This window comes from Rana temporaria, chromosome 3 (assembly GCF_905171775.1).
Source record: "Rana temporaria chromosome 3, aRanTem1.1, whole genome shotgun sequence".
Lineage (NCBI taxonomy): Eukaryota > Metazoa > Chordata > Amphibia > Anura > Ranidae > Rana > Rana temporaria.
Window position 1 is genome coordinate 490,969,329 of NC_053491.1, and position 12,622 is coordinate 490,981,950.

At 49.8% G+C, this 12,622-nt stretch overlaps 1 protein-coding gene across 1 annotated transcript in view; it reads left to right on the forward strand.

The window, feature by feature from the left end:
* The first annotated feature begins 1,822 nt into the window (after positions 1 to 1,822).
* The window catches only part of LOC120933772 (phospholipid scramblase 3-like), a 34,928-nt gene continuing 24,128 nt past the window's right edge, over positions 1,823 to 12,622 (forward strand). Inside the window, exons 1-3 of the mRNA XM_040347167.1 lie at positions 1,823 to 2,137; positions 5,955 to 5,990; positions 9,461 to 9,609. Coding sequence (XP_040203101.1) covers positions 5,978 to 5,990; positions 9,461 to 9,609 — 162 coding nt within the window. The 5' untranslated portion in view covers positions 1,823 to 2,137; positions 5,955 to 5,977. The remainder of the gene's footprint in view (positions 2,138 to 5,954; positions 5,991 to 9,460; positions 9,610 to 12,622) is intronic.

Consider the following 12,622-nt stretch of genomic DNA (forward strand, 5'->3'; position numbering starts at 1 on the left):
GGGGGTCTGCCCTGATGGAGGGGGGGGGGGGTTCTGCACTGAGGGGGGTCAGCACTGATGAAGGGGGGATTTGCACTGAGGGGGGTCTGCATTGATAGAGGGGGTTGTTCTGCACTGAGGGGGGTCAGCACTGATGGACTGCACTCTGCACTGAGGGTGATCTGCCCTGATGGAGGGGCATCTGCATTGAGGGGAGTCAGCACAGATGGAGGGGGGTCTGCCTTGATGGAGGTGGGTGGTCTCCACTGAGGGGAGGTCTGCTCTGATGGGGGAGGTGGTCTGCACTGAGGTTGGTCTGCACTGATGGGGGAAGGTGGTCTGCACTGAGGTTGGTCTGCACTGATGGACTGCACTCTGCACTGAGAGTGATCTGCCCTGATGGAGGGGCATCTGCACTGAGGGGAGTCAGCACTGATGGAGGGGAGGTCTGCCCTGATGGGGGGGGGTGGTCTACACTGAGGTTGGTCTGCACTGATGGAGGGGGGTCTGCACTGAGGGTGGTCTGGACTGATGGAGGGGGTCTGCCCTGATCAAGGTGGGTGGTCTGCACTGAGGGGAGGTCTGCCCTGATGGGGGAGGTGGTCTGCACTGAGGTTGGTCTGCACTGATAGGGGGAGGTGGTCTGCACTGAGGTTAGTCTGCACTGATGGAGGGGGGTCTGCACTGATGGAGGGGGTCTGGACTGATGGAGGGGGTTGCCCTAATGGAGGGGGGTCTGCCCTGATGGAGGTGGGTGGTCTGGACTGAGGGGAGGTCTGCCCTGATGGGGGAGGTGGTCTGCACTGAGGTTGGTCTGCACTGATGGGGGAGGTGGTCTGCACTAAGGTTGGTCTGCACTGATGGAGGGGGGTCTGCACTGAGGGTTGTCTGCACTGATGGAGGGGGTCTGCACTGAGGGTGGTCTGCGCTGATGGAGGGGGGGGTCTGTGCTCTACACTAATGGAGGGGGGTCTGCATTCTGCACTGAGGGGGGTCTACACTAATGGGGGTCTGCACTGAGGGGGGGTGGGTCAGCACTCATAGAGTGGGGTCTGTACTGAGGGGGTCTATACTGGTGGATGGGGGTCTGTACTTAGTGGAGGCGGTCTATAATAAGATTGGGGGCCTGTGCTTAATGAAGGAGGGTCTGTAGTTAGTCTGTACAGAGGGAGGGGGTCTGTACTGAGGGGGGACCAGGTACCTGTTTAATACAAGGTATTTACTCCAACTTCCGGCAAAAGAGCACCACAGAATCCGCGGCGAACTACGCCATGTCCGGCCCCTCCTCCCCCTGTCTTCTGGGAGACACACAGGTCCCAGAAGACAGCAGGGACCAGTCAGAATGCGCAGTGCGCCCCCCACACACGCAGTAGGAAACAGGCTGTGAAGCCCCTAAAGATGCCGGCGCCTGCACCCGGGAGCCGAGGGATGGGTCGGCTTCGGGCGAGGATATTGCGAGCACCCTGGACAGGTAGGTGTCCTTATTTGAAACTTTATTTTTTTATGTATTTAGCAGGCGGAACTTCACTTTAAGTGGTTAATTAAAAGTGTATTTTTTCCGCTTGAGAAACTGCTGCGCAAATACAGCGTGATATAAAATATTGCAATTTATTCTCCAGGGTCTCTGCTATAAAATAAAAGATGTTTTGTTTTCTCCTCAGTCACTATAAAGTGTTACATTGTGTTTTTTTTCTCCTCGGTCACTATAAAGTGTTACATTGTTGTGTGTTGTTTGTTGCACAGATGATGTTCTCTAAGAGTTCTGTACGGGAAGTGTACGCCGTCTCCTCCACATTCTAGGATTTCCTCGCTCCTTATCTGGCCCCCTGCCTTCCACAGCCCAGAAAACTGGCCTGGGGCCAAAACTCCGCTCCCCCGCCCTTCTGATAAACACGCAGCAGAGTTAACCCCCCGGTGACCGCCCGGGATAATAAGTAGGAATATAACCGTCACACCGAATGTCTCTTCGCCGCGGATCAGATCGGCGGGCCGGTGACTGCGACCGATCGATGTAATAGTCCTGACATTCCGTCCTGGAGGACGTTATTAGAGGGGGAGCCCCTCCATCTTTATTCCCCCCCCCTCCTCCTTCCTTCAAATCTCTGACCAGGACCCACCGTTGGAAAGGGCGTGTCACCGATCGGCACCGGGACTGCAGGTAACAATAACACGGCTCTGCATAGCAACCAATCAGCTTCCAGGTTTTATCATCAAAGTTTCACCGATCAACAGATAGTCAGAGTTACTTAAAGTGTCTGTTCACCCTGACAGCACTCTGACCGCATTTTTACCCCATTGGTCGGTTAAATATGGGGGCTTTGTAATGTAAAAGGGTCCAGAGGTACGGGGGCTGTGTAATGTAAAGGGGTCCGGAGGTGCAGGGGGTTGTGTAATGTAAAGGGGTCCAGAGGTGCAGGGGGCTGTGTAATGTAAAGGGGTACAGAGGTGCAGGGGGCAGTGTAATGTAAAGGGGGTCAGAGGTGCGGGGGCTGTGTAATGTAAAGGGGGTCAGAAGTGCAGGGGGCTGTGTAATGTAAAGGGGGTCAGAGGTGCGGGGGCTGTGTAATGTAAAGGGGGTCAGAGGTGCGGGGGCTGTGTAATGTAAAGGGGGTCAGAGGTGCGGGGGCTGTGTAATGTAAAGGGGGTCAGAGGTGCGGGGGCTGTGTAATGTAAAGGGGGTCAGAGGTGCGGGGGCTGTGTAATGTAAAGGGGTCCAGAGGTGCAGGGGGCTGTGTAATGTAAAGGGGGCCAGAGGTACGGGGGCTGTGCAATGTAAAGAGGGCCAGAGGTGCGGGGGCTGTGCAATGTAAAGAGGGCCAGAGGTGCGGGGGCTGTGTAGTGTAAAGGGGGTCAGAGGTGCAGGGGGCTGTGAAATGTAAAGGGGTCCAGAGGTGCAGGGGGCTGTGTAATGTAAAGGGGGCCAGAGGTACAGGGACTGTGTAATGTAAATGTAATAATGTTATAGAGCACCTTTGGGATGTGATGGAACGGGAGATTGATTGGACAGTGATGTGCAGCCGACCAATCTGCAACAACTGTGTGATGTTATCATGTCACTATGGAGCAAAATTGTTTCCAACTAGGGATGAGCTGAACACCCCCCTGTTCGGTTCGCACCAGAACTTGCGAACACACCAAACGTTCGTGTGAACATTAGAACCCCATTAAAGTCTATGGGACTCGAACATTTGAAATCTAAAGTGTTAAACTTAAAGGCTAATATGGAAGTTATTGTCCTAAAAAGTGTTTGGGGACCCGGGTCCTGCCCCAGGGGACATGTATCAATGCAAAAAAAAAGTTTTAAAAACGGCCGTTTTTTCAGGAGCAGTGAATATAATAATGCTAAAAGTGAAACAATAAAAGTGTAATATTCCTTTAAATTTCGTACCTGGGGGGGGGGGGGTGTAAAGTCAGCATGTGAAATAGCGCATGTTTCCCGTACATAGAACTGTCCCTGCACAAAGTGTCATTTCTGAAAGAAAAAAAGTCATATAAAACCGAACTTGCGGCTATAATGAATTGTCGGCTCTGGCAATTCAGAGAGGATTCATTCATAAAAAAAAATAGCGTGGGGGTCCCCCCAAATTCCATCACCAGGCCCTTCAGGTCTGGAATGGATATTAAGGGGAACCCCGCCGTCAATTAAAAAAAAAATGACGTGGGGTTCCCCCCAAATATCCATACCAGGCCCTTCAGGTCTGGTGTGGATATTAAGGGGAACTCCACCCCAAATTTAAAAAAAAATGGCGTGGAGTTCCCCCAAAAATTCACACCAGACCCCTTATCCGAGCACGTTAACCTTTCCAGTCGCAAAAAAGAGGGGGGGACAGAGTGCGCCCCCCCTTTCCTGAACCGTACCAGGCCACATGCCCTCAACATGGGGAGGATGTCCCCATGTTGATGGGGACAAGAGCCTCATCCCCACAACCCTTGCCCGGTGGTTGTGGGGGTCTGCGGGCGGGGGGCTTATCAGAATCTGGAAGACCCTTTTATCAAAGGGGACCCCCAGATCCTGGCCCCCCCCTATGTGAATTGGTAATGGGGTACATTGTACCCCTACCATTTCACGAAGGAAGTGTAAATAGTTGGAAAAAACACACACACACACCGTAGAAAAAAATCCTTTATTAATAAAAAAAAGAAAATAAATCCAGCGGGGATAATCCACTCGGTCCCAGCTCCCTGCTCCAACGTTGTCTGTATCCAGCGACGGGTGATCTCCTCTCCGGTCCAGCGATGAGAAGATCTTCCATGATCCAGAGCGCAGAATCGCACCACCTCCTCTCTCCCCCGGACACAGCCCGGCGAATGACGCGGCTGAAGCTGTGACATTTCTTTTATTGGTGAGACGGGGCCACCCGTCACGTGACCCCGCCCCCTCTGCTACATCGCTGGGGAAGCCTGGCTTCCCCCTTGCGTCAGAGGGGGTGGGGTCACATGACGGGTGGCCCCGCCTCACCTATAAAAGAAATGTCAAAGCTCCAGGCGCGTCATTCGCTGGGCTGTGTCCGGCGGAGAGAGGAGGCGGGCGATGCTGCGCTCTGGATCCCGGAAGATCTTCTCATCGCTGGACCGGAGAGGAGATCACCCGTCGCTGGATACAGACAACGTTGGAGCAGGGAGCTGGGACCGAGTAGATTACCACCGCTGGATTTATTTTCTTTTTTTTTTATTAATAAAGGATTTTTTTCTACGGTGTGTGTGTGTTTTTTTTACAACTATTTACACTTCCTTTGTGAAATGGTAGGGGTACAATGTACCCCATTACCAATTCACATGGGGGGGCCAGGATCTGGGGGTCACCTTTGTTAAAGGGGTCTTCCAGATTCTGATAAGCCCCCCGCCCGCAGACCCCCACAACCACCGGGCAAGGGTTGTGGGGATGACATCCTCCCCATGTTGAGGGCACGTGGCCTGGTACGGTTCAGGAGAGGGCGGGGGGTGCACTCTGTCCCCCCTCTTTTCTGCGGCCGGCCAGGTTAACGTGCTCGGATAAGGGGTCTGGTGTGGATTTTTGGGGGAACTCCACGCCATTTTGTTAAAAAATTTGGGGTGGAGTTCCCCTTAAAATCCACACCAGACCTGAAGGGTCTGGAATGGATATTTGGGGGGGACCCCACGTCATTTTTTTTTAAATTGACGGCGAGGTTCCCCTTAATATCCATACCAGACCTGAAGGGCCTGGTAATGGAATTTGGGGGGACCCCCACACTATTTTTTTTTTTTATGAATGAATTCCCTATGAATTGCCGGGAGCCGACAATTCATTAGAGCCGCAAGTCCGGTTTTAAATTACTTTTTTTCCTTTCAGAAATGACACTTTGTGCAGAGACAGTTCTATGTACGGGAAACATGCACTATTTCACATGCTGACTTTACACCCCCCCTAGGTACGAAATTTAAAGTAATATTACACTTTTATTGTTTCACTTTTAGCATTATTAAAATTCACTGCTCCCGAAAAAATAGCAGTTTTTAAAACTTTTTTTTGCATTGATACATGTTTCCTGGGACAGGACCCGGGTCCCCAAACACTTTTTAGGACAATAACTTGCATATTAGCCTTTAAAATTAGCACTTTAGATTTCTCCCATAGACTTTAACAGGGTGTTCCGCGGCTTTTCGAATTTGCCGCGAACACCCCAAATTGTTCGTTTTTCGCCGAACAGGCAATGTTCGAGTCGAACATGAGTTTGACTCGAACTCGAAGCTCATCCCTATTTCCAACGCCTTGTATCTATGCCACCAAGAATGAAGGCAAAAGGGGGTCCAACCCGGTACTAGGTATGTGGACCTAATAAAGTGTCCGGTGAGTGTATATATATATACAGTATTTACAATAATGGCCTAATAACTCCTCTTACTACATTATGTGGCTCCTCCTATCACTGCATGACCCTCCCCATTATGCTGTATACTGTGCTGGGGTCAGTTATAGGTGGAGTAACCCTTCTCTTTTTCTTTCATTTTTTCAGACAGACCTTTTGCTTGACCCACCATGTCCTTCCCAGGTAATATACACCATTTGTATGTCGGATTTGTGTGTCCCCTCCTGACACTTGGTGACTCGTCTTTGGGACGCCCCTTGGTGACTCATCTTTGGGACGCCCCTTGGTGACATTTCTGTGGGAGACTATTTGATGACTCTTCTGTGGAGGCCTTTGGTGACTTTTCCGAGGGGAGTTCTTTGATTCTTTTGTGGGGGATTCATTGGTGACTTTTCTGTGGGGAGGGGCTTTGGTGACTTTTCTGTGGGAGGCCCTTTGGTGACTCCCCGCTGGGCCTTTGGTTACTTTTCTGTGGGACTGTGGGAGCTCTTTGGTGACTGTTTTGGGAGGGATCCATTGGTCACTTTTCTGTGGGGGGGAGGGGCTTTGGTGACTTTTCTGTGGGAGGCCATTTGGAGACTTTTCTTTGGGGGGCCCCTTGGTGACTCATCTTTGGGACGCCCCTTGGTGACATTTCTGTGGGAGACTATTTGATGACTCTTCTGTGGAGGCATTTGGTGACTTTTCCGAGGGGAGTTCTTTAATTCTTTTGTGGGGGATTCATTGGTGACTTTTCTGTGGGGGGCTTTGGTGACTTTTTTGTGGGAGGCCCTTCGGTGACTCCCCGCTGGACCTTTTGGTTACTTTTCTGTGGGACTGTGGGAGCTCTTTGGTGACTGTTTTGGGAGGGATCCATTGGTCACTTTTCTGTGGGGGGGAGGGGCTTTGGTGACTTTTCTGTGGGAGGCCATTTGGAGACTTTTCTGTGGGGGGCCCCTTGGTGACTCATCTTTGGGACGCCCATCCCTTGGTGACATTTCTGTGGGAGACTATTTGATGACTCTTCTGTGGAGGCCTTTGTTGACTTTTCCAAGGGGAGTCCTTTGTTTCTTTTGTGGGGGATCCATTGGTCCCTCTTCTGTGGGGGGGGGGCTTTGTTTTTTTTCTGTGGGAGGCCCTTTGGTGACTCTTCTGTGGAGGCTTTTTGTGATTCTTCTGAGGGGAGTCCTTTGATGATTCTTTTGTGGGGGATTCATTGGTCACTTTTCTGTGTGGGGGTGGGGGGTTTGATGTCTTTTCTGTGGGAGGCCCTTCGGTGACTCCCCGCTGGGCCTTTTGGTTACTTTTTTGTTGGGGGGCTTTGATTACTCTTATGTGGGACTGTGGGAGCTCTTTGGTGACTGTTTTGGGAGGGATCCATTTGTCTCTTTTCTGTGGGGGCATTTGGTGATTCTTCTGTGGGAGGCCATTTGGAGACTTTTCTTTGGAGGGGGCCCTTGGTGACTCGTCTTTGGGACTTCCCTTGGTGACATTTCTGTGGGAGACTATTTGATGACTTTTCTGTGGAGGCCTTTAGTGACTTTTCTGAGGGGAGCTCTTTGGTGACTCTTCTATGGGGGATCCATTGGTCCCTCTTCTGTGGGGGTGGGGGCTTTGTTTTTTGTTTTCTGTGGGAGGCCCTTTGGTGACTCTTCTGTGGAGGCTTTTTGTGATTCTTCTGAAGGGAGTCCTTTGATGGTTCTGTTTTGGGGGAATAATTGGTCACTTTTCTGTGGAAGGGGCTTTGGTCACTTTTCTGTGGAGGGGGCTTTGGTGACTCTTCTGTGGAGGCCCTTTGGTCACTTTTCTGTGGGAGGCCCTTCGGTGACTCCACGCTGGGCCCTTTGATTACTTTTCTGTTGGGGGCCTTTGATGACTCTTTTGTGGGAGACCCTTCTGTGACTTTCTGTGGAGGCCTTTGGTAACTCTTCTGAAGGCAAGCCCTTTGTCACTGTTAATAAAGACTTTCTTTGAAAAGCCAATTTATTATTTTAGCTCTGTGTATCATTTCCTGACTCTGTCATAATATTAAAAAAAAATAAAAAGGTTGTTTCCTGAAAGGACAAAATATGTTTTTCAGCTCGTTGTAGAACTTCTGCCAAGAGGTTTTCTTTTCTTCTTCCTAATGAGCACTTTCAGAAGGGGAAACAGCAATGTCTGCCTCTAAGTGACTCTTAGGTCAGTAGAAGAGGATCCAAAGCCAAATCTTGCTCAGAGGCAGGCAGTAAGCTTCTCAAGCTCCATACAGAGCCATGACAAATGGGCAGAACTGGACTAGAAGTCAGTGACCGGTGGGACTTGGACAGATCCCAGATGAAATGTTTCCAAAGTGCGGGGCGGTTTTAATGAGAGTCCATATATCACTTTAGATCCACGTTAACCAAAATCCTGCCACCAGAGATAATTACAACACAATAGGCACAATAGGAAAGTCCTTTGGTGACTCTTCTATGGGGGTCATTACTGACTCTTCTGTCAGGACCTTTGGTGACTCTTCTATGGGGGCCATTGCTGACTCTTCTGTCAGGACCTTTGGTGACTCTTCTGTAGTGGGCACGTTGCTTTGGTGAATCTTCTGTGGGAGGGGCTTTGATGACTTGTCAGTGTGGGCCTTTGGTGATTCTTCTGTGGAGGGCCTTTTTGTGACTCCTCTGTGGGGGCTGTTTGGAAACTCCTTTGTGGGGGATCCTTTGGTGACTTTTCTGTAGATGGCCCCTTGGTACTCTGTGGGGGCCGTTTGGAAACTCCTTTGTGGGGGGCCCTTTGGTGACTCTTCTGAAGGGTGGCCATTTGGTGACTCTTCTGTGAGTGAGGGGCCTTTATGACTCTTCTGTGCAGACCTTTGGTGACACTTGATGAATTTTGAATGAATACGCAAACTAAATCACCTCAAGGCGCTTTTGCAGCCAGGGTCTGCCTGTGTCTTCACAAGAGGTGGGTTTTAAGCTTCTTCCTGAAGGCCAGATGGTTTTCTTCCAGCGGATGTCCGTGGGTAGACCATTCCATAGCCCGGGTCCTTGGACTGTGAACCTTCGTTAACCTTTTGATTTGTAGCGGGTCTTGGGAATGTGGAGGAGGTTCTGGTTAGTTGACCGGACAGGGTGACTTGGGATTTAGTGCTTTATTTTGTCGCAGAGGTATTGCAGGGCTTTTCCTTGTGTACTTTTGTGAGTGAGGCAGAGGGTCTTAAATGTAACCCGATCCTTCACAGCCAGCCAGTGGAGGGTCCTCAGGGACGGGGTGATTGATTTCCAGTTTTTTTCCCAGTTACCAGTCTGGCTGCTGTGTTCCGAACAACTTGTAGATGTGAAATTTGGTATTTGGGAAGTCCTAGGTAGAGGGAGTTTGCGTAGTCGAGTCGGGAATTGATGATTGTTCCAACTACTGCTGCTGTGTCTCCTTCTGGGATGAAGGAGATGAGTCTACGCAGCAAGCGAAGAAGGTGGTGAGATCCGCTGACTACTGATCCTATTTGTGTGTCCATAGTCATGTCTGAGTCAAAGATGACTCTGAGGCTTTTGACTTTAGTGCTGGTTTACTTCCAAGTGGATGTCCGCGGGTAGGCCCTTCCATAGCCGGGGTCCTTGGACTGTGAATTGACAGTATGATACCCCACATGATGCTATATATATATATGATACCCCACAAACTGACTATATCTCTCCTTATTGCAGGTCATGACTTTGAGGCATCTAAACCCCTCCAGGATGACCCACCCAGTTACAATGTCATCGCCCCATTTGCTCCTCCAGATTCCTATCCACCAACCGCACCCAGTCCAGAGATTATGGGTATACAGTCAGGTCTAGAGCTTCTACTCCAGGTAACTTGACTACCAACTAATTCTTACCACCAGTATCTCCCATTATCTAACCATCAATGACCTTTGTCCACCCTCCTGTGTTTGTCTACCCATTGACCTGAAACCTTTGTCTGCTGTCATCTGTCATAATGTCTGTTACCTTCTGATAATAAGCCCGCCAGTCTGTCACTAATGGGAGGATCCCTAAACATTGGATATGGGGTGGCCATTCACCAGTCTGCCATTGTTTGTAAGGTCCCTAAATGTTCTACATGGGGTGGCCATTTACCAGTCTGCCATTGTTGGTAAGGTTCCCTAAATGTTGTACATGGGCTGACCATTCATGAGTCTGTCCTTGTTGGAAAGGTAACTAAATGTTGGACATGGGGAGACCAATTATCCGTCTGTCATTGTTGGGAAGATCCCCAAATATTGGACATAGGGTGACCATTCACAAGCATATCATCATTGGGATGATCCCTAAATATTGAAGATAGGGTGACAATTCACCAGTCTGTCATTGTTGCGAAGATCCCTAATTTTTGGACACAGGGGGGTGGATTCAAGAAGCAATTGCGCCTGTGTAACCATAGGTTACACAGCGCAATTGCTTACTTGCCCCGGCGTAACGAGTGCCCCTGATTCAGGAACCTCGTTACGCCGACTGCAGCCTAAGATCTGCGCGGCATAAGGCTCTTATGCCCGCATATCTTAGGCTGCATTCTTGCGATGGCCGCTAGGTGGCGTTCCCGTTGTGCTCAGCGTATAGTATGCAAATTGCATACTAACACCGATTCACAACGTTGCGTGAGCCCTGCGTACGCAATTTACTTTGTTTACGTACGGTGGTTTTCGCGCAAGGCTGCCCCTGCTATTAGCAGGGGCAGCCCATGTTACGTATACCCGTCGTTCCTGCGTCGCGAAATTTGAATTTTACGTAGTTTGCGTAAGTGAATCGTGAATGGCGCTGGACGCCATTCACGTTCACTTTGAAGCAAATGACGTCCTTGCGACGTCATTTGCCGCAATGCACGTCGGGAAAGTTTCCCGATGGAGCATGCGCTCTACGATCGGCGCGGGAATGCGCCTAATTTAAATGATTCCCGCCCCCTACGGGATCATTTAAATTGCGCGATCTTGCGCCGGGCATTTTGCCGGCGCGCCAGCGCAATTTACGGAGCTTCTGCTCCGTGAATCGAGGGCAGCGCAAAAAAATTGCGGGGGCACAGGGCAAAAACGTTGCCCTGCGCCTCCGTAAAAAAAGCGCAATTATACCTGAATCCGGCCCAGGGTGTTCATTCGCCTGTCTGTCTGTCACGTACCTGGTGGAGATCGAGCAGTAGAGGGGGCTTCTTTTGCACCTCCTGGTAGAGATGACAGGGAGTGATGGACACAAAGTGGCACGAGGGCCGATGTAGTAGATGGCTCTGGCTGGGCCTTGGCAGAGACCTGATGGCTGGAGATCACTGGGCAGGTACTGAAGACAGGAATTCTGCGTTGCTGGAACAGCAGGCGGAAGCGTAGCTGGAACAGAAGCCATAGGGTCATCAACAGCCGAGCAGAGCAGGTACCGAGATGTGAGGCAGAGACTAAGTCAGAATACAGACCGGGTCTGGTAGCGAGGTACAGGAACATAAGGCAGAAGCAAAGTCAATACAGGCCGAGGTCACATGTAGGTAGGCGGAGATCCAAGACAGGTGCAGAGAAAGCCGGGTCAGATACAAGGAACAGGTCTGGTAACAGGAAACATGCTAAAAGACCAATCAGCAAAGTGTGTATGTCATTGCCTGGTTTAAATAGGCGCACTGGCACCAATGCGCGTACGTGTGCGCACCAAGGCGCTCACGCATACGTCAGTGCATGCCCTTTCTTGTGCACATCCTGGTATGCCCGTGCCTGCGGAGGCATAACGTAAATCGGATACGTTACGCCCGGGCAAAGATACGCGGATCTACGTGAATCTGGCCCAAGGTGACCATTCACTAGTCTATCATCTTTGGGGGGATTCCTAAATATTGAACATGGGGTGACCATTCACTAGTCTATCATCTTTGGGGGGATTCATTAATATTAAACATGGGGTGACCATTCACTAGTCTATCATCTTTGGGGGGGATTCCTTAATATTGCACATGGGGTGACCATTCACTAGTCTATCATCTTTGGGGGGATTCCTTAATATTGAACATGGGGTGACTATTCACTAGTCTATCATCTTTGGGAGGATTCCAAAATATTGAACATGGGGTGACCATTCACTAGTCTATCATCTTTGGGGGGGGATTCCTTAATATTGCACATGGGGTGACCATTCACTAGTCTATCATCTTTGGGGGGATTTCTAAATATTGAACATGGGGTGACCATTCACTAATCTATCTTCTTCGGGGGGATTCCTAAATATTGAACATGGGGTGACCATTCACTAATCTATCATCTTTGGGGGGATTCCTAAATATTGAACATGGGGTGACCATTCACTAATCTATCATCTTTGGGGGGATTCCTAAATATTGGACATGGGGTGACCATTCAGTAGTCTATCATCTTTGGGGGGATTCCTAAATATTGGACATGGGGTGACCATTCACTAGTCTATCATCTTTGGGGGGATTCCTAAATATTGGACATGGGGTGACCATTCACTAGTCTATCATCTTTGGGGGATTCCTAAATATTGGACATGGGGTGACCATTCACTAGTCTATCATCTTTGGGGGGATTCCTAAATATTGGACATGGGGTGACCATTCACTAGTCTATCTTTAATGGGAATATCCATAAATATTGGACATGGGGTGACCATTCACTAGTCTATCTTTAATGGGAAGATCCATAAATATTGGACATGGGGTGACCATTCACTAGTCTATCATCTTTGGGAGGATTCCTAAATATTGGACAAGGGGTTGCCATTCACCAGTCTGTCTTTAATGGGAAGATCCCTAAATATTGAACATGGGGAGACCATTTACCAGTCTGTCATTAATGGAGAAAACCTGAAATATTGGACACGGGGGTACCATTCACCAGC